Raw genomic sequence first — 27,297 nt, 5'->3', positions numbered from 1 at the left:
TCCAATAACAGTGTACTAGGATAACGAAAGAGTTGAATGATACACATTGCTGCCATCCGATAACTGTGTACTAGGACAACCAAAGAGCTTAATGATACACATTCCTGCCATCCGATAACACCATGTACTAGGACAACCAAAGAGCTGATTGATACACATTGCTGCCATCCGATTACAGTGTACTATTACAACCAAAGAGCTGAATGATACACATTGCTGCCATCCGATAACAGTGTACTAGGACAACCAAAGAGCTGAATGATACACATTCCTGCAATCCGATAACACCATGTAGTCGGACAACCAAAGAGCTGATTGGTACACATTGCTGCCATCCGATTACAGTGACCTATTACAACCAAAGAGCTGAATGATACACATTGTTGCCATCCGATAACAGTGTACTAGGACAACCAAAGAGCGAATGATACACATTCCTGCCATCCAATAACACTGTGTACTAGGGCAACCACAGAGCTGATTGACACACATTGCTGCCATCCGATTACAGTGTACTGTTACAACCAAAGAGCTGAATGATACACATTGATGCCATCAGATAACGTGTACTAGGACAACCAGAGAGTTAAATGATACACATTGATGCCATCCGATAACGTGTACTAGGACAACCAGAGAGTTGAATGATACACATTGTTGCCATCGGATAACACTGTGAACTAGGACACCCAAAGAACTGAATGGTACACATTGCTGACATCTGATAACAGTGTACTAGGATAATCAAAGAGCTGAATGATACACATTGCTCCCACCCAATAAAAGTGTGTTGGGAAAACCAAAGAGCTGAATGATACACATTGCTGCCATCCAATAACACTGTGTACTAGGACAACGAAAAAGCGGAATTATACAGATTGCTGCCATCCGATAAAACCGTGTACTAGGACAACCAAAGAGCTGAATGATACACACTGCTGCCATCCGATAACAGTGTACTGGGACAACCAAAGAGCTGAATGATACACACATTACTGCCATCCAATAACACTGTGTACTAGGACAACCAGAGAGCTGAATGATACACAATGCTGCCATCCGATAACAGTGGACTAGGATAACTAAAGAGCTGAACGATACACAGTGATGTCATCCGATAACACTGTGCACTAGGATAACCAATTAGCTGAATGATACACGTCTGCCATCCGATAACACCGCTAGGACACCCAATGAGCTGAATTATACACATTGCAGCCATCAGATAACACAGTGTACTAGGACAACTAAAAAGGTAATGATATAGATTGCTGACTTCCGATAACACTGTGTACTAGGACAACCAAAGAGCTGAATGATACACATTGCTGCCATCTGATAACAGTGTACCAGGGTACCCAAATAGCTGAATAATACACATTGCTGCCACTCCCTTTAATCACAGTAGCATAATTAAGAATGTGAATCGATACATAACTAAACTATCTGTACCAATGTATTAACAACCAACTTTCTTCTACACTACAAAGTGCAAGCAAGTATTCAGTGTCCAAACACCAAGAATTTTCATTACATACTACTAAATGAAACACTTACAATAAACATAAGACTCACTCTGGGCTCCATGGAGTTGAGAGCTACTCGCCCACAAGGCACCGCTGCGCCTTGTCTGCTGGAGTACGCACCATATACATCTACAATACAATCCAATAGTCTCTAATGAACCCCAAACTAAGTTCCCATTTAAAGTGTATGCAAGGGAAGTGCACACTTGGACCAATGATGATATTTGATTTTATGGACACTGCCTTCTTCATGTACATATAGTCAACAAGGTGCAGCTCCAAACAGAATGGTATACAGGCCCAGCACAAGTGCAGAATCATAATGGAGAACAATCCAAAATACTCAATAGTAGCAGCATTTATAGCGTCTCAAGGTTTATTTGAGCTTGCACACCGATGGAATCATGCAGCATCAATCCCAACAAACAGACGCACACCAACTGAACTGTACAACGTCAATCCCAACAATCAGACGCACACCAATGGAATCATGCAACATCAATCTCAACTAACAGCCTGGCACTAGATAAAAGGATGGCTTAAACGGCCAGCAAAGAGAACCCAGCGGATGGCAAGAATACATCCCATCAATAATTAAACAACCTGCAATTTGTAGAAAAAATCCTTACTATAAATTTCATTTCCCAATTAAGTTATTTTAAATCATTTATTGTACTTCAATCATGGATTTCACGTTTATCCAAAATAATTATTTAACCCAAATGTATGAATAAGAGGTTGCACAGCCGTGAAGAGTATAATTAAATGTAGGACACCGATGCGCCTCATGACCCAGTAATTTCCTTAAAAATGCATTCATTTTAGGTCAACTTCCTGCAGTCCTCAATTCCTCGTAATAAGGGCATTGATACCACTGAACAATTTAACATAAAGAAATAATTGATGGGAGTTCAGCCAGTAGCTCTCTTTGTAACTTTGTGTTAGTTTGTACCATAACTATTTTGAGTAGGAACTCCCCGCTCCTGTGAGTCTATGAAATTACAATTCGAGAAATGACATACATGTAATACTTCCAATTGGAAGGCCACACTACTGACGTACTTTCAATTTAACTTCCTATTAATTTTTAGACAGTTTTTCAAACACATTGATAGAGTACCCCCGCTTTTTCTCTCGGCAAAAAACTTATGAGACACTAATGTGGATATTGGGCTACAAAAAAAGGTGTTAATCTGATAGGAAGTCTCCTCCGAAATACCCAGGGTATCAGCAGACAGATACTTTTTCCCCAAGAGCTCTTAGCGGTCTTGGGGATGTAATTTCTCTACACTCCATTGAGAAATATTTTAATAGTGGCCACCATCTCACACAGAAAGACCATTCCATGCCTCAAATGGCATGCATGGTTTCTTCCATGACAAACAAGTTCCAAAGTCTGTAGAAAGGTATTCAAGTTGTATAGGATTTTGCCAATACCCTTATTTAGCTGACATTACATTCATCAGCGCTACAGTTTTCTGATGAAATTGCTCTAGACCCCGACCCTCGGGGAACCAGCCCAATATCATGCTGCCTGAATCTTTTGGAATCTGTAGCTTTGGTGCTTTCGCTATTGCCCGTCATACACCCTTCTAGTAATCTTGTATCTTGCAATTCCCAAACACGAACTCTTGTGCCCGCACATTCCTCCCAAGTCTTCCTGATCTATAATTACCTAGGCACGATCTTGCCTCCCACATCAACTACGTATTCATGGGTAATATCCTTTCTCTAATTCTTTGCTATCAGTGCCTTGGGTTATTTGACAGGAGAATAGCTCATCTCATTTCTGAATAAATAAACCCCTTTTAACCTCACCTTTTTGTATCTAGTCTTAATTGTATTTTTTTAGGTCTAGCCTACTAGACAGCGCATCCACCGTCAGTTGGGAAGCATATTATGGCTTACCAATAATACAGAGAGGCTTGGAGACAGCCCACTGCTTATCATTGGTTGATTTCTTGCCACTCATTTGCCCGCTTCTTATTTGGGTGCCTGCCAATCAGGTTCCCAGAGCAAACACAAGGAGATGATGGACAGAGGGCTGAACATTTTCATACACTCCCCCCCCCCCAGTCACAGATCTGGGTTGAATCCATCATCGTTCTTTAGCTCACTTCGCCACCCCAGTTTGGAGCCAGCCATATGCTAATCAGTCTTGACCCTGTGCCGCATGGAACAGTCCAGCCCGAAATGCCAGGCCAGGCCCTCCCTGGGCCAGAAATAGGCATACTGGGACCAGTTTCGGGGTAACACCTCTCATCAGCCAGGCTAGCTTGAATCTAGTGGTAAAGTGAGTAAGGAACCCACGTCTGGGCATACCCTGCCAACTTCGGGCGAACAAAGCAAACACATGGAGATGATGGGTGGAGTGCTGAAACTTAACAGACACTCACACCCTGTCTAAGATCTTGGCTGAATCCATCATCGTTCTTTAGCTCACTTCGCCTCTCCAGTTTGGACCCAGACATATGCAAATCAGTCATATTTGTATTTGTCACCCCGAGTGGGACGGGTATGCCCAGACATGGGTACTGTTCTCTCCATGCCACTAGAGTAAAGCTATTCTGGCTGATGAGGGGTGAAACCCTGAAAACGGTCCAAGGATGCTTGTTTCCAGACTAGGGAGGACCTGGCCTGGCAGTTCGGGCTGAACTGTTCCCATCGGGCGCAAGATCAAGGCTGATTTGCATATGGCTGGGTTCGAACTAGAACGGCATGGGGAGCAAAACAATGATGGATTTAGGCCCAGCTCTCTGTACTGGGGTGAATGTATGACATTGTTCTGCATTATGTCCATCAATTGTTCTGTAGCATTAATAAGGTTCCCAGGGCCTGTGTTTTTAGGCAAAATTGGACATTTTTATGCACAAATAACACATCCTTGGCCACAGGCAAGCCCCTTGTAAGAGGTGCCATGGGTACTAAGGAAGGCCTCTGAGTGCTCCAGCACCTTTTGTGACACCCTTAGAGGCCCTGCACCTTAACCCACACACACTGTCACAGCAGGCTGTGTGTTTTGGTGCAGAGAAAAATGGAGTCAACATGGCACATACTCCTGCATGCCATGCATGCAATCCACTGCCTACGGTGTAGGTAAGTCTCCATGCGAACAGGGTACACTAGTCCTAAGGTGAGGGTGCAGAGGCATAAGCCCTGTACCCGTACAGTGTCTAAGTCCATTCATTGACATTATAAGTGTAGTAAAGCCATAAAGAATATATGGTCTGGGAGTTGTTCACTACAAACTCCACAGCTCCATAATGGCTTTACTAAAAACTGGGAAGTCAGGTGGCAAACTTCTCAACTCATTAAACCCACACTGATGTCAGTGTGGGATTTAATGTAAAACGCACTCAAAGGGCATAATAGAGATGCCTCCTGAAAATTGACCAGCCCTGGTGTGGCACACAACTGCCACCACCAGACAGGTTTCTGGACCCCTGGGTAGAGGGTAATGTGCTCTCTGGGCACAGGAACAAGGCCCATCCTAGGAAGAAGTGCCATGCATTCCACCCAGGATGGGCTGTGCCCACGAAAGGGGAAGCTTCAAAGGCCTGCCGCCTTTGGACGCTGTCCCTGCCTTTTGCTGCCTCCAGCAAGTGACTCCCACCAGTTATGGCCCCCCCCACTTGGGCAGGAAAACCGGTGGGAAATCCAAGCTAAGAAGAGAGGTGTGCCCACTGTTGTCAACCCCACCCTTCAGGTGAGGAAAACGAGGAGAAACACACATCTCAGTCCTCCCCATCTTGAAGATGAGGGGAGCCAGCCAAATAGGAAGAGCCTCATGCCCCCTACCACCGGGTAGCATAATAGGGGTGTGTACTCACCCCAAGGAAGGAACCCATTGGTCCCAATCTAACACACGCCTATAACATCCCTAAATCTAGTATTTCGGGGCGACCCTGAACCTTTCTTCTTCAGATTAGAGGAAGAAAGAAGAAGGACCAAAGAGCCGTGCTGACCCAGGAAGAAACCGAGGACACCGACTGACTCCACCCCAGCCCTACCGGCCTGCCCCAACCACGACCTGCCTACATTGAAGAAGCCGGCGTGTCCAGGTGCAGCAGACGCCCAGAGCCTGGAGGACCTGCCCTGCACTCAGTTAACAGACTGTCTTTCCTGTAAACACAGGATTTGCTCAATCCAAACACTAACCTTCAGAGTCCAGACTCCACGATCCTCAGTTGCGATCCAGTGACCCCTGACCTCTCACAAGCTTTGAAACGAAACCTGCAGCCTTTCCTTGAAGGGCCCCCCGACCGTGACTGAAGGCGGTAAGACAACCGGTCCCTTGATTGAAGCGATTCAGCAAGTTCGACCGCGTCTTTCCGACCGATGCTGACCGAGACCGAAAGCAGCGTAAGGAAACCGACGCCTAAGACACCTTCCCAGCCCTGGGTGGTCCAACCGACAGTGTCCAAGCATCCTTCCAGAACTCCAGTCACCTTCCCAGTTGTGGGTCGCCTCCAAGAAGTCTCTCCGACCGAGCCTGCAGCTTTCCGAAACCGACTGACTCCATTGAGAAACTCAAGTACCCCAACGTCTGCTTTACCTCCTGCACCCAGCCACCTTGGTGCAGCTGGCGGTGCAGTTCTTGTGCCGGTCGTTGGCCCCTGCAGTGCTGACCGCAACCGTAAGAGCTTGGCTCCCACACCCAAGTGGCCTGCTTGTCAGCAAACCCCAACCAAAGGCCCGCCTAGCCCTGTGGCTAGCGTTGTACCCCTCCAACCTACACTCGGCCGCCCCAGTGCCGCTGGAGGTGCAACTAGAGTGTGTACTTGGACCTTGGGGAACCATGGCCCTAACCCTGGAACCTCAATCTTGTAAGTAAAATACTTACCTCTGAGTTTGATAACCATTTTTCCTCGCACAAGGACCCATAGTAGGAACATTTGGGTCTATAAAGTTTTCTATGTAGAACTGCTAATGTATGGGGAAAAGTGAGCACTATTGTAAAGTAATCCAAAAGTAATCAAAAAGAATTTACTGTGTAATTCCAAGTATTCTGAGAAGCGATATCAACCTGTAACTGTTACAATTACAACTGCATTTCCTTGAACAATTGTGCATTTGCAAGTATTTATTAACTACCTGTACCAAGCCCTGCTTGGGTCTATAAATAAACCATAAGCATATCTTTTTTATACTTAACTAATTTATCTGAATTATGTCTCGGAGTGTGTGACAACAGCCGTGATTGAGTGAATACAATAAATGCTTAACACACCCTCCTGATAAGCCCAGCTGCTCGCCAACACTACCATAAATAAAGCTGTCCGTGCTTATCTAATTTAGTCTCTGGAGGCCAGCCAGGAGCGCTAGAAGCTCTGGTATGACCAAAAAGCTGCACTTGTAGAGTTTCTACGAGGGCAACAGGTGTGGGTTTTGGAGCCAGTGGCACCAAGGGCCCTCCAGGACAAATGGAGTGGCCCTTACCCTATCCTGGAGAAAAAAAAGTGAGGTCACCTACTTGGTAGACCTGAGCACTAGCAGGTCCCCCAGAAGAGTGATACATGTGAGCTGCCTCAAGCTCTATAGCGATAGAGCTGATGTAATCATGTTGATGTTTACGGATGAGGATCAGGAGACCGAGAGTGAGCCTCTCCCTGACCTCCTCTCTTGCAGCCCCCAAGATTGGTCAGTGGATCGATTCCGCCTACGCCCTATCAGCATATCGTTATACGCAGATGATATGGTCTTGTATCTGCGAGACCCCGAGATTAATCTATCCCCGCTACTGCGAGAGTATGTAAAATTTGGACGTCACTCTGGTCTGCACATAAACTGGACTAAATCTGCGGTGATTCCGCTGACGGAGTGTACAAAGGCCCCACAACTGGATTTTCCCCTTGTCTGGCAGGCGGACCCCATTAAATATCTGGGGATCTGGGTGCACAGAGACGTGGAAATGGTGATCAGACAAAATTATGGGGTTGCTATTGATCATATGGAGACACAGATACAGAGGTGGATCACACTTCCCCTCTCATTGGCCGACCGCATCTCCCTAATAAAAATGGTACTTTTGCCTAAACTACTCTATCTGTTCATTAACATACCACTCCCACCTCCCTCATCGGTGTTTGCTAGAATACGAGCCAACTTTGTGCGGCTTATATGGGCGGGTAAGCAGGCTCGGATAAGTTTACATACACTCTCCCTTCCATACAGTGCAGGCGGCTTCGCAGTACCGAATGTGTATTTGTACTATTTATGCGCTCAGGCGCACTTCGCATACTATTGGTTCCACCCGGTGAAATACCTGCCACATCTTGCGGTGGAAGATGGGGATGCCAGCCCAATTCCATTAACCAGTATCCTCACACATACTCGTCCACATCTCACGGCACACGAGATAAACACAGTCCGTACTACATCTCAAGCATGGGAATGCATCAGCCAACTAGCGCAGAAAACACCGATTTATGCTCCTGGTCTCCCCTTATGCCATCACTCTGCGCTGTCAGTGACAATGGAAACTAATAATATGTCCCTGCTGGCACAGGTGGGAATTTCACAGTTAGGCGATCTATACCCGAACGGAAAATTTATCACCCTAGATGACTTATCATACATCACCAACCAATCCCTGCTCTTCAGATTTTTATACCACAGACTGAAAGCAGCTACCCAGCTTTTGTACCCTTCATACCCTGTGGAACCCCCCACCTTGCACTCATTGCAATTGCTGATAATTTCTACCTATCATGAGCATCTAGTGTCACGATTATATCGGCAGGTTAGGAATGATATTGGTTTTGACACGGTAAAGGCACGCGAAAAGTGGTCTATCCTTCTCGAGGCCCAACTCACGGAGGAAGACTGGACAGTTTGCTGTACATTAACCACGCTCTTAACATCAAATGGAAACCTCCGCCTCATCCATTACAAGTACATACATCAATGCTACCACACTTCAGCTAAGTTATACAAACACGGGTTGAGAAACGATGATAGATGTAAAAGATGTGGGGCAGACCAGGCAGACCTTTTCGCTTTCAGTGGTTGTCCATATCGAGACAATACGGGGATGTGAGGTCCAGTAGTATTCCAAAAGGTTAGGGCATGCTAGTCCCCCCCTATCCTGTGGGAGAACCGCAGTCAACGTCCACCCCATATAAAGTTGGTGATCTCTTTTTGGAGGCCCTGTATCTGTTTTTGCGGTATAGGGGTGGGGAGACATTGGAATAGGTATAAGATTTTAGGGAGTATCAACATTTTGACAGCATTAAGCATACCGAGCCATGAGATAGTGAGGGCTTTTCACCTCAGCAGATCTTCCAGTACAGTTTTCCTGCATTCTCGCCAGTTGGTCTGGGACCATGTGTTCAAGGAAGGGGTCAGCTGAAGTCCTAGATATCTAATATGGTCTGTAGTCCATTGGTAGGGAGCAAGTGTTTTCAAGACTAGCACCTCCTCCTCCGGAATCGTGAGGTTTAAAGCCCAGGATTTGTTATGATTGACCTTGAGGCCCGATGCCCTTTCGAAGTTCTGCAAAAGAGCATGGAGCGCTGGGAGAGATGTATGAGGACGTGTCAACGTGAGGATAAGGTTATCCGCAAATAGTGCTACTTTATTTTGCCGATCTCCAAGAGCGAGGCCGTGGATATCAGCCTTCAGTCTTATCATCTCTGCCAATGACTCTATTACCAGGGCAAATAGCAGAGGCGATAGAGGGCAGCCCTGCTGTGTACCCCTATGTATGAAGAAAGGTTCAGTGAGCTACCCGTTAACTTGGACCCTCACCTGCGGGGAGCGATAGGGGGCCATGATCATAGAGATCATGTTACGACCCAAGCCGATCTTGTGTAACACCGCACGGAGAACGCCCCAGTCCACCCGGTCGAACGCCTTCCCCGCATCAAGCGACAGAAGGCAGGCCGGTATGTTCCAGTGGTGCGCTTTCCCCCCCAAATGCGCAATTCTCCGCACATTGTCCGCCCTCTGTCTGTTGCGAATGAAGCCAACTTGGTCCGGCTTCACGAGGCCAGGCTAATAGGGGTCCAGCTGTTAGCTAACATTTTAGTGTAGATTTTGAGGTCAGTGTTCAGTAATGCTATAGGGCAGTAAGATGCACACAGCGTGGGATCTTTTCCCGGTTTGGGTATAAGGGCTATTTCTGCCATACCCATGGAGAGCGACGGCCCCTCTGGGTCCGAGAAGGAGTTATATAAGCGCAGCAGGTAGTGCTGGAGTTGTGATATGAACATCCGGTAGAAGGCCAACGGCAAGCCGTCTGGGCCTGGCGTCTTTCCAAGGGGGAGGTCCTTCAGGGCCGCCGTCAATTCCTCCGCCACGAGGGGACTATCCAGTTGCTTAGCGTAGTGTGGGTGTATTGGGGTCCAGGGGCATTGATTCAAGATCTCATCAATAAAGGCTTGAGGGGGTGTTTCCGCCTCGTACAGCGTGGTGTAATACGCCCTGAAGGCCTCACCCTTAGCACGCTCCGTAGTGACCATTCCGATAATTGGATATTCGCAATGTGGGCCTTGGTTGCACGTGCCCGCAAGCGCCTTGTCAACAATCTACCCACTTTATCCCCTCCTTCAAAGTACCGTTGTTTTAAAGCGAGCAGAGACTGCTCAGCCTTATTAGTTCGTAGGGAACGAAGTTGACCCCGAAGGTTGGCAAGCTTCCGCCTGTTTGCAAGTGATGGGTGTCCCTGATCGTGCTTCTCCAGGGTCTTAATGTGTTTGGATAGGCTATCCTCTAGGGTGCGGGCTTCCCGCGCAATCGCTATAGATGTGATATGACGCGGATTGTCGCCTTGAAGGCGTCTCACACTACCGGGAATGGGGTCTCAGGTAGATCACTGCTCGCAAAGTAAGAGTCGATGGCAGTCCGTAGAGTCTCCACATTGGCCAGGTCCCGCAGAATGTGGGGTGGCATTCGCCACTGCGGCAAATGAGTGGGGCAGGCGGCCGGATCCTACAGGAGAAGCTCAGCGTGAGCATGATCGGATATCGAGATGTCGGACAGGGATGCCGCCAACATATCCCGTATAAGGGCATGTGATACAAATAAATAATCAATGCGCGAGTACGAGTGGTGGACATGCGAGTAGAACGAGTAGTCCCGGACGTGAGGACAGTGATATCGCTAGGAGTCTATCAAGCCAAGGTCCGCTATCTGCTTCCGGAGTACCGAGGACATGGCCCCCTTCCCATTCGAGGAGGCTTTGCAACGGTCCATCGCAGGTTCCCACACCAAGTTAAAGCCCCGCCCAGAATCAAGAAGGGGTCACCCTGCGGCACATGTACCCACATTAGCGTGCGGAGGTAGGAGTCCTGCATCTGGTTCGGTGTCTAAACATTACACAGTGTGAATAGACGTTTTCCGACCTCCACCCATGCCCTGACAAAGAGCCCGTCAGAAGACTTTTGAGGTCCCCTGCCTGATACCTCTTCTGCATAAAATAGCCACTCCAGCCGTTTTGGTGTCCACCGAGGCCCAAAATTTGAGGGGATATTTAGGGTGCGCCATGAGAGAGGTGTCTAGTTTTAACAGGTGGGTCTCCTGAAGAAAAATTATGTTGGGCCGTTGTGTAGTATGTAACACCACACTTGCTGTCTCTTATTAGGGGAGTTAAGCCCCTTAACATTAAGGGAAAGTATCTTTAAATGATCGGGAAGAGCCATAATCACATCACATCACATCATGGACCAGGCCAGCGCGCTCCCCCACAAGGCATGTCAAACCAGAGGAAGGAGGGTACAGAGGCAAGCCCTCCCCATAACCCGGAGCCCACCATAGCCGTGGAGGTTCCCGTTCGCCAAGCCCAAAAAATGGGGAGAAAAAGAGTGAGAAAGTCAAGTAAATAGTAGGAAAGAAGAGAAAAATCACGGTAAACAAACAAAATCGGCCAACCGGGCCGCATCCTTCTGTTCCAGTCGCGGGTCATCCTACACCCTAGGGTTTGGATTGACCCAGAGACTTCACTCTCTCAGGAACAGAAGGGGGTAGGTCTTTGGCTGTATCCAAAGGTATCCAAATGGGGGGGCTCCGGCTCCAGCCACCCCGCGGGGAGGGAATTGGGGAGGCGCCTACAACACAGCAACAGACATGGGAGCAACCAGGAGAAAGTCATGGCCCCCTAGACAGGGTTTAGAGAGTAGAACGGATACTTGTGTCTGCCATCAAGGGACCGAGGGATCTAAGCCTGACTCAGAGTTGTCCCCCTCCAGGGACCTGATGTGTTCAATAATGTCTTGCTTAGCCTGGGAGGATGATCGTTCATCCAGGGGAGGTGAGCGTCTGCGCCGATGCACAGGTGACCAGGACAGCTTGGCAGGCACCCGCACAGAGGGTGAGGGACGGGTGGGACTGGCAGATTGTGAGGTGGGGAGTCGGACTTGTTGAGCCGCTTCTTGATAGGAATGTATCACTCGGCGCTTAGATTCCCATGAAAAGATACGGGCGAACGGATGGCTCCACTGGTACGCGATGTCCAGGCTCCACAGCTTGTCAGTGATCGGTTTGAACTCTCGGCGGCGCCGCAAGGTATTTGGTGCTAGGTCCTGATAGATCTGAATCTTGTCGCCATCATATGTGAGGTCCTGCTTTGCTCTAGCCGCCCGAAGAATAGCTTCTTTCTCTGTGAAAAAGTGGACTCTGGTTAAAATGTCTGGGAGGAGACACGTTCTGCCCGCGGGCCCGGAGACCCGGTGAGCCCGGTCCAAAGCTGGCAGGGAGGAGTCATCCTCCCAGACCTCGTGGAGTAGTTGTGCCAAATAGGTCATGATGTCCTTGCCTTCTGCCCCGAGAGGAACCCCCCCGGATGCGGAGGTTGTTCCGGCAACTGCGATTTTCCAGGTCCACTTGCTTTAGTTGCAGTTCTATATTTTGGTCCTCAAGGGCGGCAAGGCGCTGCCAGAGCTGCTCTTGATCTTCCGGTCTTCCGTACGGGCATTCACTATCTTCTCCAATCCGTCTACCCGCTTGCCCAGGTCTGTGACCTCCTTCCTGAGTTCCCGGACACATGAATGGACTTCGGAGTGTAGAGATCCAATTTCAGTTTTTAGTTCCGACATGAAGGTGGCCATGAATGCTGTGTGACCGGGGGGTGGGGGAGTCACTGTCCACCAGCGGTGTCATCTCAGCAGGAGCCGGCGAACCGGCCTTGCCCCACATTGCTACCACAGTGGTGTCCTTCGAGGTTGTTGCCGAAGCATCCCTGCCTCTGTTGGTGCGCGTAATTTTGGCAGAGTAAATCTTCCACGATGCGCCGGGTCCAGGGGCAACAACAAGTTGCACGACTGCTTATTGGAGTGCCTTTTTGCCAAGCGGGTCTCTTCTCATCCCCACCCGTCCCAGTCTCAAGAGATAGCAAAGGCGAGGACGGTCGCTCTTTGACCCCTTCTAGCACTCAGAGAGTCTTAGCCCTCTCTATATCAGTACCCGCAGGCAAAGCACTCTAGATGCTGAGAAGGTCCCTATCCCGGGCCAAAGAGGTCAAATGTCCGCTTTTAGGGCTCTGGTGTTCTAGTAATGTCCGCATACACTTCGCACCCCCCTTGATGGCTGACAAACTGGAAGATCTTGGGGCCTTAGGTCACGCACACCTCGAGGACGGCATCATCTTCACACAGAGGCCCACACCCGCATACCACTGTGGACCTAGCCGCAAGGCACCTGTCCGCCGACTCGAATTCTCTCTGCACCAAGTCACTTGTTCCCCCTCAGTCAGCACAGGGCAGATCGCAGGTTTATCCGGTGATAGGGCCTGACCATCCGATGCCTCCAGGCCACTCCTCACCAGTGTCTCAGGTGGCAGGGCTTTCGCAGCACACTAGGCCGCTCCTCCTATCTGCTACAATGCAAATGTGAAGCGCGCCTCCAGCCAGCGTGATAAGTATTCCAAGCCTCAGGCCGCCTCATGCTCAGACCACAAAATGGTGGGGCGTCCACCCAGGACCAGGCGTCACCTCCTCCACTGCCCGGCCGCCAGTATGCCGCTGCCGTCCACTATGCCCCTCCACACCCCGCCAACCAACGCCGCAGGGATCACAGGCCTCCCGGGTACAGCAACGTGCTGCCTAGTGACCCCAAGGCAGGCCGGTGGAGGAGTCCCAAAATGGCGGGGGCGCCCGTGTCTTACCGTGCCTCTCACTCGTAGCCCCCAGCCTCAGCTGTGCCGTACCTGCTGCTAGGTCCAATGCTCCTGAAAGCTAGTCCCTGCTCGCAGCCCCGCCGAGACTCACACCGCTGAGAGCCTCCAGGCGTGCGCCGCAGTGCAGGACCTGCCAGGCCGGCCAGACGTCTCCCGCCTTTGCCAGCCCCAATGCAGATTTCGCCAATGCTGTCACTATAGGATCGCCGGCCCGTCCTCTGCAGATGCCACCAGCCACTCCAAAGCAGAAGCGTCGCCAGGCACCTCGCCGCCGCTCAGCTCAGTCACTAACCTGCCGAACCTGCAGACCAGGAGTCCCATGTGATCGCCAGGCCTTAGATAGGGCCCCAGTCCTCTGTCTTGCCACAGGTTGTGGCCAAGCAGCGTGCAGCCCCACACCCGGCTCTCCAGGCGTGCGCCGCAGTGCAGGACCTGCCAGGCCAGCCAGACACCTCCTGACTCTGCCAGCCCGGATGCAGATTTCGCCAACGCTGTCACTATAGGATCGCCGGCCCGTCCTCTGCAGATGCCACCAGCCACTCTGAAGCAGAAGCGTCACCAGGCACCTCGCAGACCAGGAGTCCCATGTGATCGCCAGGCCTTAGAGAAGGCCCCGCCAGCGCTCACACAAAATGACGGTTCGCTCCACTGGGTCCCCTGTTTCCAGTCCTCCGTCTTGCCACAGGTTCTGGCCAAGCAGTGTGCAGCCTCACACCCGGCTCTCTAGAGCACAGCAATCTGCGTCCGCCCGAGGGTTACAGTCACCACCTCCAGGTGTGCACCGCAGGTCAGCCTCCGCTGGGCCTCTCAAATGCCACTCGTCTCAACCAGCTACAATATGGGCTTCTTCAACGTGACCAGCAAAGTGTCTCCAGCTCGACCCCTTCCGCCACCACCAGACAGTCAGGGGTATCGGCGTCGCTGATCTTCCCTGTCTCTGCTCTGCTGGTTTCCCGACCCTCGAATGTCCTGGGGATCGCCAGGATCCGAGAAGGGCTACTGCAGAGGTTTGCAAGATGGCGGTCTGCTCCACCGGGCCTCCAAATCCCCGTCGTCTTCTGTTTCTCAGACTGCAGCTGGACAGAGTGCAGCCCCTCAGCTGATGGCCCTGGTCGCTGCCGTCAATGTCCACCCCAAAGGTGGTTTCCCTGGCTCCCCAGCTCCGCTTTAATTGCTTATAATAGTGGCGGCCCGCCGGAGCTTCCAAGAGACACGTCTTACACCATCGCCGGTTAAGCCACGCCCCATGGCCCAAGTTTGAGTGGCCCAACACCCCAAGGAGGTCTACCTAGGGATCCTGACCTGGGATCTGGTGATCCTCGAACTCCTTCAAGATTCCCGATGACGCTTGCAGCCTCAACCTGAAGGGTCTCCCCAACTGCAACGGGAGATGGTAAGAAAAACCTGACACCAGGAGACACCCCTGCACCAGATGCCCCACAGCCTTGGGTGGTCAACCGACGATGTCCAGGCAACACTCCACATCCCAACTTAAAGCTCCAGCTAGTAGTTGCCTTCAGGAAGTCTCCCTGCCAGAGCCTGCAGCATCTTTCCGAAACCGAAGGTCTCCATTGCACAGGGTCACCGACGTCAGTTTTGCACCCTGCACCCGGCCGCCCGAGTTCCACTGTCAGTGCAGCTCCTGTGCTGATCGTTGGCCCCTGCAGTGCTGACCTTATCCCCAGGAGTTTGGCTCCCACAACCGCCAGCAGTCCCTAACCAAAGGCCCCCTTAGTGCCATTGGCTAACGTTGGGCCCCTGCACTCTGCACCCAGCCGTCCCAGTGCTGCAACTCGAGCGCCCATGTAGACTTTGGGAAACCTTGGTCCTAACCCCTAAAACTCACCCTTGGAAGTTGTGTACTTACCTTCAAAACGGCTAACACTTTTTTCCCATAGGAAGACATGTAAAGAGATGTTGGACCGATAAAAAGGTCTAAGTGTTTAACTGTGTTGTATGAAGAAAAGGAATTTCTATGGCAAAGTATAAAAAGTCATACTTACCTTGTATGTAGAGATCCTAAGTTGTGCTATCTATGCATACCACCCCCAGTACTGAAAGTAATCCTGAAGTAACTAAAAAGTAATCTGAAAGTACTTGCTGTATGATACAAACTGCATTTAAAAGGGATACAAACCTGTAGCAACTGCAATTTCTAGTACAACTGCATTTTTCTTGACCAGTCGTGCATTTGAAAGTATAATTTACTCACCTGTGCCAAGTCCTGCTTGGGTCTAAAATAAAACATAAGTATATATTTTTCTACTTACCACATTGATCTGGATTCTGTCTCTGAGTGTGTGCATCAGTCATTGATTGAGTGAATACAATAAATGCTTAACACTCCCTCTAGATAAGCCTAACTGCTCGCACACACTACCACAAAGAGAGCTGTTAGTACCCAAGTTATCCTCTGCTATACCTCTGGGGACTACCTGGACTCTGTGCACACCATACCTTACTATGGTATAGTATATACAGGGCCAGCTTCGAACAGACACGTACGGTGATGGGAATATTTTCTAACAAGTCTGCGATGGTCTCTGGAAGCTTGGTTGGACTAGAGATCAGACAACCACCCTTTAAGCTTGCCCAGAAGCCAACTCTGCTGCAGCCAGACATGCCTTCCAGAGGTTCCTACCTGTTAGAAAATGGTTTTATTTGATTACAGGACAGCCATTCTATGGCCAAAGAAACTGCAGAAACTGGTGTACAGAACATAGCTAACCAATGTTGTTCCCATTCCAAGACAAGAATGATAATGAAAAGGCATATGAAAAATATAGCAAGCAATGACAAATTAATAGGTCTCTGTAGTGAAAACTATGGGCTTTGCCAATGCTTTTTTTGTAAGATAGGCACACGGCTGTTCATAGAGTACAAACCATTTACTTTTTGCCCACCGCGTAGGAGCACTCGCGGGTGGACGTCTTGACATGGGTAAAAAACTATTTTTGAAAAAAATGCTAGTCTATAGCACAGTAGGAACAAAAATAAATAAATGAATAATAATTTTAACAGAGAGGCACATTAAAAAAAGAGCGGCATGGGCCGAGGAAGCAACAGAGAATCTGGGGGAAGGGAAGCAACCTGGAGAGGGGCAGAGTCAAGCGGGAGCAGCACACTGGCAAGAGATGCCATGCGCCATGGAGTGCAACAAAAGTAAGTGTTAACCTGCATGAAAGCAACATCAGTAGTGGAAGGAGTAAACCAATCAGCAAACGTGAAACCGAAATGCTAATGGGAGGGAGAAATCCAAGAATAGGGGGGAACCCATTGAACTAAGAGGGGAGAAACAAAAACAACAAGCCCATCAAATATTGAGCTGGAGTCTGGCCCAAATCCACTCTGTCTATAATTAAAACATTAGGTCTGGTAAATAAATAAGCTAAACCTGCCAGCAGCCAAGAGCTAAGAAGTAAGACATTTAATGAGTCTTTTCGGAACAAGTCATTTAGGAATACTTACATAAAGTGAAATAACAAATGTTACATTAGAGTGCATTTGCCAATCATTCAAATTCTGTTTTTTTTTTTTGCTCCACGGAGTTTCTTGTTTTTGTTCATTTTCTTAACAATGATTTCACCTTTTCTGTAGCTATCTAGTTCCTTCATGGTAAGAAACATGTGAAATCACCGAGTGCAAGCATAGAGCTTGAGCTTCACTACTGTGGGACGAGCCTTCTGGTGACTAGATGAAATTCTGATAAAGGAAATTACAACATTAATACAAAAAACATTTAATTATCTCGTTTTACATGTTATCACTGTACCTCTTTGCAGCATTTTCACTTTTCAAGGCACTGGCCAATCTGCTTCCTAATGAAAGCAAACATAACATCATTATGGCTATTTACTTGTCAAATAACCAACAAAAAAGTGTTACACTTAAAAAAACATTATGCGCAAGTATCTAGATTTTTGCAGACCGTATAAAGTCATTGTTCCATTAGCAGCACTGTTCCAGACTCACAAGTCACTTAAAAATCTAAACAGTTTTCATTTGTTTGCAGATATACCATACGGGTGAAGAGAGGTGGTGCATTATTCACGGTCCGGTGACAGTTTTAACCCGTTTTTAGGTTTCGCCTGGCGTTGCAACTGCATAGCAGTTGCTCCGCCCAGGGCGAAATCTAATGTTAGAGACAGTATGGGGCTTCGTCCCGCCTCTGTCTGCCATTGGCTAGCTCCATAAATGGAGGCTAGCCATTGGGAGAGAGTGGCTGTCAATCATTCTTTCCCGCCGGAACGCGATTCGGGGGCGTTTCCGTGTGTTTTTTAAGCCCCGCCCCTTTTTTCTTCATGCATACCCTCCCTCTCGTTTTTATTCTATGCACTGCAGTGCATAAGTTGTAAAAACTACACACAGCCCAAATGCTCCTCTTAATGCTTATATGTGTTTATTTTACTTGAGGGATTATTAAAACCTAGACTGAGCCAAATAACGTTATACGTTTTTCTTGCCTCTGCCATACTACAAGGCTCCTTATTGGCCAATTGAAATCTGTCTCTACCCCTCGGCGTCCCCCATTGGTTACATCGGCGGCAGGAGGCAGGCCCAGTGACGTGTGCCCCGCTGCTAGGGCTGGGCTTCCCAGCGGCTTTAGTAGCGAAGGAGGCGGCGGCTGGCTGGGAGCGAGCCCGGCACCAGGTACACATGGGACTGGCAACATTTATGCGCCCTTGTAGAGGGCGCCATGTTGTGGGTGCTAGAGGTGGGCTGATATAAAACCGGAGCAGGCCCCAGGGAGGGGGCTCTGTGCATCGCTGGCTCGTCTTCTTGCCCGTGATTTCACAGGGTCGCAAGGAAGGGTTGCTGTGTGCACGTCTCTTCTGTTTGGGAGCTTATGTTCAGCTTAAATATTCCATCAGACAACCCGAGGTCCGCAGCACTAAGGTTGCATTCGTTTGTGTATATTTATATTAGTATTTTATGTGTTATCACGCCCCCCTCCCGCTGTCTGTGTGCCCGTTCCCGCCCCCCTCCCGCTGTCTGTGTGCCCGTTCCCGCCCCCCTCCCGCTGTTGATTGAGTGTTGCTCACGCCGTGTTTGGTTGCGGCCTGCTATTATTTCATCCAGGGTGCTTGTTTTTAAAGTGTGACCAATACAGATAAACCCTGTCACCTGTAATGCAGGCGGAGCCGTTTAATGAGTCAGAGATTTTTATTTATGTGCAATATTTGGTAACAAGCAAGCGCATCTGTTGAATAACGAGATGCGGTGTTTTATTTGGAAGCAATGTGATACCGATGTTGTCAATCAAATGTTTCGTTAGGCTGTACTAAACTGGGGTTGTAGATCGCTATTGTTTGGTTATTGTCACTTTACTACTCTAAAAAGAATTTACAATATGGTGCTACTGTGTTGAGCGTGTCTGTGGCTTGAATGGGCAGCAAAGCACACCTGTAAAGACACACTGTAGATCGGGCAATGGTTTAAGTATGAAATCGCTTTAAATTCTTGCTTTTGTAAGGGAGCCCGTCATGAAAGCTCCCGTACAACCTTTTCTTTCACCCATATGCAAACTAGTTAATTTTTTTAACCTCTATTTGCAGCTTGTCGGTCAGGTGTTTTCAACTGTTTGCTTCTAGAAAGTCTTTTTTAGCCAACAAACGTCTTTAGTGTGCCACACAATACAGACGTTTCTGCTTTCCTTAAGTATTGAGCAGCTCCGTATTGTCATTGTGCACGTCCCATCAGCTCCATTCGGTCCTTTTGGACACTTTAAATTATTCGCAGAGGCCGAGAGCCGTTAGACCCGCAGCTGGGCCGCCGCTGTGAGAAGACATTTGCATGACAATGTGGGCGGCCCCATCTGTGCCTGGCCTTCTGCTCTGCTACGCGGATGCCCCACTGACTGTGAGTTGGGGGAGGCACGCTTTGGGACATTGTCTTCCCTTGAGAGAGCACAAGTCTTTTGTGGACCCCACAAAGAGACATCCCTTCCTTACCTTCTGTGTGGCAAGTGGCCTGGGGTTGATCGGCAGGCGATGTGCAACGAGGCCCATTGGTATGCACACTTTGTCTTCAAGCTAGGCTTTGTCTGGGGAGTTTATTAAAAGTTTAAACTTGTGGACTTTCATCTTTACCAGCCAAGGAGGTAGCACAAGTAAAGTTTGTGCTTACTGATCATCAGATGTGTTAAAAGGTAGAATACTGAAATTCAGTATGCAGAAGAGCCCATCATGTTTTGGCTCTTTTCTTGTGTTACACATCACAACGGATGTAAATGAGGGATGGTTTCGCAGCAGTCTTGGACCTACGGACTCTTGACATGAGGACAGCCATTTGCTTTAAGAATGCAATGCACATGCTGTAAAGGCTAGGCTTATGAAATGCTGAAGGAATGGTGTCGCTTGTAATGGGTGCCCGGGATCCGAAAGCGTTTAAAGGCATTCAGATGATGGGAATGTACTGTTGTTATATTGTTATAAAAAATTTCTACAGCTTGGTACACCGGATGGTTTCATGCCGTTAACTCTAAAGTCTGTCGGACCATAGTATAAAGTTACTCATGAGCCTGCCCAAACAGCCATGTCTTTAGAATTTTACTGAAGGTCAGAATGTTGTTACAAGACCGAATCTCCAGTGGAAAGTAGTTCCACAATTTGGGGGCCAAGGAGGCAAACCTGCATCCACCCTGGCGTTGTAACTTGAAGGCAGGGGAAGTTAACGGCTGTTGGTGGGCTGAGCGCAGGTTGCGGGAGGGGGTGTACCTAGATCATAGGCAATTAAGGAATTTAGGGCTCCGGCAGTATAGAGAATTGAAAATTAAGCAGCCCATCTTGAAGGATGTTCGTTGGGAAATGGGGAGCCAGTGGAGTTTTTGTAGTAAGGGTCTGGCAGATTGCCATCTTGGTTGCTGGTGAATCAGTCTCGCTGCTTGCTTATGTACTACAGTACATTTGCCTGTTTGGACCCAAAAGAGTCATGGTCCAGAACATCTGCTTTTTTGTCGTGCCCTGTCTTTCCATCTCTTACTACCGATCTGCTTTCCCCCTAATCAAACTGCTTCCTTCTACAGGTGTTCTTAGTTTGACCACAGTGTTTTACCAACATTCCTAGTGTACCTCAGCAGACTGACGTTTATTTTAGTAATAGTTCTGTTTTGGTTATTTGTTCATTTGTATAGCAGAGCTTTTGTATGAGGGTTCTTTACAACTGCAACATAGGATAAACCTTTGGGATTACATTAACAACAATTCAAAATAACAAACATTTTTAACAGAGCTAAGACTTATAAAAGCAGTTTCTAGAAACAGTACGATGTTTAGTCTTACGCATTGTCTGGACATTTGAGATGCTTATGGAAGGTAGAGCTTGGTTGGAGTCAGTGTCTTGAGGTTAGGATGTAGTGAGTTCCAGGCTGCAGTGGCTTCCCTATATAAGGATTTGTTTCTGGTCTGTAACTTCTGAATTTGTGGTTTGGAAGAAAAGTGTTTTTTAAAAATTTGTTTACACGGCACCTCAACACCTTTGTTTGCACCTCACCAGTTCTGTGTGTGTGCCTGTGGGTGCAAATGCAATAGGTCTCGCATTTGCGAGAGATTAAGCTATTGGCATTGTAAATGGCAATGCCATTTATTTATCTGTTTTCAAAACCAACACATAAATACAAAATTTTTCATTTACAATGCCTATAGCTCTAACTTTTACAAAGGCGAAACCGTTGCATTGTAAATGCTTGTTTATTCTTTTTATTGTCTAGGAATTCCCTTCATACATCAATCGGCATCCTAGTGCTGGGGGTATTTACGTTTTACAGAATGGAAAATGTTTGGACCTAGAAAACATAGACAGTTTAACCCAATGAGACTTTCCACTACTAGAAATTAAAGCAATATGAAAAGTTGTGAACAATCCCATATGACCCGGTGTAGCCCACATTTATTTTGCCTTTTTACTGCACTTGTTTATGGGATTAGCCTGCATTATTTTCCTAACTTGTGTGACAGAACTGGATCTACATACAAGACAAGCATTTGCAACGCAATAGGTCTCGCATGTGGGAAAGTTTAAGCTATTGGCATTGTAAATGACAATGCCTTTTATTTACCGATTTTGATAACTAACACATACATAAAAGGCCTTGTCATTTAGAGCTGAACCTCTTGTAATTGCGAGACCTATTTCATTTCAAAGAAGGGGACGCCATTGTCCAGGGCTGCTTGGAAAGTGAAAGCGCACATAGCACGCTGAATGTTGCAGGAAAGCATTTGATGCCTGCAGTAGGAGAAACTCATTAAAGAAAATAATGCTTACCGACTAAATAAGACATACAGTGTAACAACAGAGCTAAAAAAGCCAGTCCCCATGGGAGGTTATAAATAAAGACAAGGCGGTACTAAGGAGGGACTAACAAGCCTATTAACGATCCAGAAGCCAGCATTTACAGAGGACAATGACACAAGCCAATGAAAAATATGGACCGAGAGTGGGCGGAGCTTCAACTCCATACTCGAATACAGCATACTTCGCAGAGCAGCGTATGCGATGCCCAGGATTGACCTAAAATTAATATCAAACGTCAAGTGGCATGTTCGTTACAAGATTTCTTCTTCAGATTACAAATGATGTACATAAATATTGGTAAATGTTCTCTGCCAGGCACACTTAAAGTTGGGTCACAGAAGCTACCTTCTGTCTGTTGGATGAACATAATGCGAAGAGGAACATATAGAACTCCTGGAGAGAAACTGGTAATGTGATACATAAATTCACTAGGGGCTCCCATTGATCGGAGAAAAAAGCAGAATAAATCGCAAATGTAATGATCTTGCACGCATGCTTATCTGCATCAGAATATCGACTGAAAGAGTAGACTGAAATTCTACCACTGTTCTGATACTGCTGACAATAGCTGCACCAGACACCCAATATAAAAACATACAGGACATAAAGATTCAACATGAAGTAGCATACTATTGGACCCCTTAGTGTATCCCTCATATGAGAAACTCCGGTAAACACTAGAGTATGTACTGACAGCCTACTAGCCTACTCCTCCATACGAAAGGGCACCAAAATCACCAATATTATGACTAGTAGGCTAAGAATAATCTATGTCCAGGCCCTGGGAGAGTATCACTTGATGGGTCTACCATATTCATTTGGGAATTCTTATATTGTATTAAATTGGAAATACAGTCCTGAAATTCCTTGAAAGTAATTTGTTTTACCATGTGCAACAAAATGGTCATGTTATTTTGACAGAGTTAATGAAATAAAAACTTTTTTAAAAGAAAAAAAAGGTGTCCATAGCTGTATGTTTCCCAGTTACTGGTAAAATGTAGGCTGCTGCTACTTGACCTTTTAAGTGTAGCTTAATATAAAGTATCATTATTGTTTTAATGAAGATATTTTTGTCAGGCACGGTCGGCCCCAGCGCCTGCCACGTACGAAGTAACAGACTACAAATCCCATGAGGCCTGTGGTCGAGGCTCATGGGTATTTGAGGACGTTGTGCAAGTCGGCCGGCATGCGTAATACACAGTTCTTAATTTCTCGTGTGTTTGTGGCGTTTAATGGAGGAGCATTCCCGGAGAAGGATTGACGCATGCGTTTGGGGGCTATCTAGTGCACGGCAGGGCTCTGCGTGCACTCAGGCTTGACACAAGTGAAGCTGGTTGCTTGAATTCGTCTTCAAAGATAGAAGACACAGGTATTTCTCTGACTCGTTGATAGCAGGGTGGTTACACAGTCAGTCAGTCAAATTTACTTTATTCGGTTTATGTGCAAACCATAAAAGCATACTAAAAGACATGTAATGTCAAAGAAGATATAAAATGCCGTGATTGCTTATAAAAACATTTAAGAAATATACAAGAATTTACATACACAAAACAGTCAAAAAAGTAGTTTGGGTAGTTTGCATCAGGGCACGACAATAAGTTAAAATATGTACACTTTGAGCTTAACTTATTTTCCTTATGGTTCTTACAGCCGCAGAAAGAAAATTAGCAAAGTTAAAAATTTCCCAAACATTTGTCAATAACTGCAAGTAGAGTAGAGCTGGCTTAACTTGCACAAAGCCCTTATTTGCTAAGATTGGAAGAATAAAGCGCTTCCGAATACCAGTGAGATGCTCGCAGAAAAAGATAAAATGCATGATGTCCTGCCCAGAGAAGTTATCACATGTACAAACTCCTAGGTCTTCAACCCTCTTCCAGCCTGGCGAATCACCAAGGAGAAAATAAAATTGATTTAATCTAAATCTGATCAATAAAAATCGGTGATTGGGGTTTGTAACAATATCCAAGTATGATTCCATGGACAGGGTAGTCTTCCGCAATTGGTGAGCCCGTACTGTCGGTTTTGCCAGCTCCCTCTCTTCTCTTGCCGTAGTGGCTATTCGCAGGTATGTTTCTTTGACCCATTTTACATTGGGTGGTTACACAAGGCTGCATCCCGTCTCTAACACAAACATTGATTCTTCCCTTAAGCTCGTTAATTAAGCAAAGGTGCTCAAACGGAATGTTAGGCAATCAGTGTTCAACCATACCGGAACATAGTTGGGATTTATTTAAGCTCATGACTGTTCTTTATTTTGCTTCATTGAAGTGGCTCAACTTCTATGCTGATTATTCTGTTCATTAATTCAATGGATTAGTGTTCAATTGGGAACTTTTTTTGACAATACTAAATAGTGTCTTGACTGTTTCAACATGATTTACACCCAAGGAAACTCCGATGCAGTGTACATGACAGCCTGTTCATTTACAGTTCATGGGGGTATGAGTGAGGTGAGAGGCAGTTAATGCAAGAATGTTATGACATGGTTTATGATTGTGCAGAGACTGATAACCTTTATGTTCTTGTCTTGTTAGGTATATGCAGGGAACTATATGGTCTACTCAGGGTTTACCATTTGTTAAGGACACCTGCTAGAATCCAAGAGATATTTATGGAACCTTAGTGAGACGAATACAGAGAGTGGTCTTGTGATTATTCTGGAATTATATTGTGTCTTGTTTCTTCACAGGTTCTATTCCCTGCAATACCCATTCCTATCCCTATCCCTCACCTGATCACTTCACTATTCCGTGTAATTCTATCAACGGAGTTGGGGAAGTCAGGAGGTGGAATCCTTGAGCATCGTTTCAGTCCTGAGGAGTTGGGAGCTACGGGTCCTGACAATTATGGGTTTATTTTCAATAAAACAACACCCGTTTGTAGGCCTTAATCATGTATGTAAACCCAAGAGACACACAGAATGGTACACAGAAAAATTGCAAACTCAGGAGACAAAGTGAGTTACAGGTTCAATGTATTGTATCGCAAAAACCTGGCTAAATTATAGATGCAAATATCAACAGTAAATCAAAATTAGGGGTGGACAAGGAATTCGGCTCAGCCGGCGGAGTTCGCTGAGTTTTGCCCGCTCAGTGTGTAGTTCAGAAAAACTCTGCGAAGTGGCGCAGAGCGGAGTTTTCTCTCTTGTTGGTTTGCCATTGGTAAGTTGGCGAATGCTTGCGAGAATAAAAATCACAAGCAAGACCTCCTCCCAACGAGATTTCTCATTGCCGGCAGGCGCAGCAGGTTGAGGAAGATACCACTCAACTAGAATGTCTACTCGAGCAGCAGAAGGCAACAGCGCCCTCTGGCGCAATGCGTAGTGCCGTTCATGCTGATTATAAAGTGTGGGACAAACTCCTTGTGATAAAAATCAGTTCAAGCAGCACGACTTAACAGACTCCGCTGCTGGCAGAACTCCGCAGAGCGCAGCAGAGTTTTTCTGGCACTTCACCAGGCTTAATCAAAATCTATGATAATGCCAAGTACTAAATTGAAGTTCCCTCCTATAATATAGGACAGGAAAATTCTGCCAGCTATTCCATTAATATTTTATACACAATATCTGAGCCACAATTTGGGCAGTTAGTAGAAGATACTGTGTTCGTCCTGCTTTCGAGGATAGTAATTTCAATTTATTGCTCTTCTTTATCAGAATAGCTACCCCCCTCTGACTGAGAGGAGTGTGCTGATAATGTGGTCAATGCTGAGCTTTATTAAGTAAAGAATAGCTTAGACTTAGTATAAATATAGAATACGTTTGTAATCAGCATGGAATTGAACAAACGAGTACAATGTCACGCTATGCAAGAAACTGCATAAACTCTACAGAGTTAGCATGAGCCTTTCACTACAGTTTAACACTCTCAAACAGGTTTCCCCTGATCGCTTGGGATTTAACCTTCACTTCAAGGTTGTGGTGCAAAAAGGTCAAAACATAACTTGGTATGTTTGTGCTCCCATTCACTCTTCAGGGTAAATGGGTTAGAAATTCTGACTGGACTGTGTTTTGAGGGAAGGGTCGAGACTGATTTCTATATGGTTGGTCATGGTCTCTATTGGCACAGTGAGCAAAATAGCGACAACCACAGAAATTGGCTGTGGTTTACATTAATTAAGGCTTTCATAAAGGTGATCAGTAAAGACAGCATTAAGTTGTCAGCAGAGTGGGAAGAGGCCTATGCACCTGAACTGCTAACAGATCTCATAATCAGTTGTTAGGCTGAAGAAGGAAGGGTCCTTTGGCTTGGGAGAGTGTGGGTCAAGATTGCCACGCTGGGGGAGGAGCCTAGCTCGCGACCGAGATGGCCGCGCTTTAGCTCGGCTCCGTTCGCCCGCCTGTGTTTTTCACATTTATCCTGCATTTATCCTGCCCCGGGAAGCCCTCCTTGCTGTGTGGTACTACTACGACGCACTGCAGGCACTTACCACTTGTTCCGGTTGTCCTGGCTGCTGTGGGTCCGGTGCAGTGCCCCCGACCATTCCCGGGACTCGAGAGCGGACTGGCCTGATTCCTCGTCCCGGCTCCTGGGCCGGATGCAGCCTGCGGGCTTGCCCTTCGGGGCGCACTGGAGGTGATTGGAGGGCCGCTGTTCGTGTGAGCCGGAGGTTCCTGGCTGAGAGACTCCTGTGTGGCGGCAGCCTTGGATGGTGACGCTGCCCTTCATTATTGGGGTTCCTCGTGTGTTCAGCTTCCTCCCCCTTTGTTCTCCGGTCCGGCCATTTTGTTCTTTGCCGCCCGGACTCGGAGATCGGGACTGGCGACATTGGGGGGCCGGCGAATCCCCTTCTTCTGGTGGCCCCCCTTCCTGTCCGGGGTGTTCTTCTGCCTGTCGGCGGGACTTCATCTGCTTGACTGCCGCCCCGGCGGAGGTTGTTGGCCGCGCGGCCTGTTCGGGCTCTCAAGATGGCGACCGACCCCATTTGTTTGAGCCGGGCCCGGACGAGCACTGGGGGCCCGCCGCAAGGCCCGGGTGTCGGATACTGTGAAGGTTTTCCTGCACTTAAGGGGATCTTACACATCCTGCTATCCTGGCGGCTCTCTGTGGCCGCGCCACTCCTGGCTCTGGAGACGGTTCCTCACTGCGGGCCTCCCGGGCCCCCACGACCGGATGAGGCATTGATATCGCGGGGTGTGGCTGGTACTCTCCTGGCGGACTCGGTCCCGGCTGCCGCCCCGGAGGTGCGTAACCTGATGGCGCCTTCTCCTCCTGTGCTGCCTCCTCTGCCCTTGGCCCGGGAGCTGGATTTTGTTTTGCCGGACTTTCATGATTCTCCTGGTCCCTCTCAATCACCACTGCCCGATGACGTCTCCTGTGCCGGCCCGGATGGGTCGGTTTTTATGGATATATCCTTGGAACTGTGCCT

The 27,297-nt window shown here is 47.7% G+C and overlaps 1 protein-coding gene across 2 annotated transcripts in view; it reads right to left on the bottom strand.

Moving 5' to 3' along the window:
* RPAP2 (RNA polymerase II associated protein 2) overlaps positions 1-27,297 on the bottom strand; it is a 564,035-nt gene that overhangs the window by 480,479 nt on the left and 56,259 nt on the right. The window contains exon 2 of one of the 2 annotated variants that reach the window (XM_078646326.1): positions 17,411-17,456. The exons of the other annotated variant lie outside the window; for it this stretch is intronic. Within the exon in view, the coding sequence (XP_078502452.1) occupies positions 17,411-17,456 (46 nt within the window). The remainder of the gene's footprint in view (positions 1-17,410; positions 17,457-27,297) is intronic. 2 annotated transcript variants of the gene reach the window in all.

This window comes from Lissotriton helveticus, chromosome 1_1 (assembly GCF_964261635.1).
Source record: "Lissotriton helveticus chromosome 1_1, aLisHel1.1, whole genome shotgun sequence".
NCBI classification, from domain to species: Eukaryota; Metazoa; Chordata; class Amphibia; order Caudata; family Salamandridae; genus Lissotriton; species Lissotriton helveticus.
This window is presented reverse-complemented; position numbering and strand designations above follow the sequence as displayed.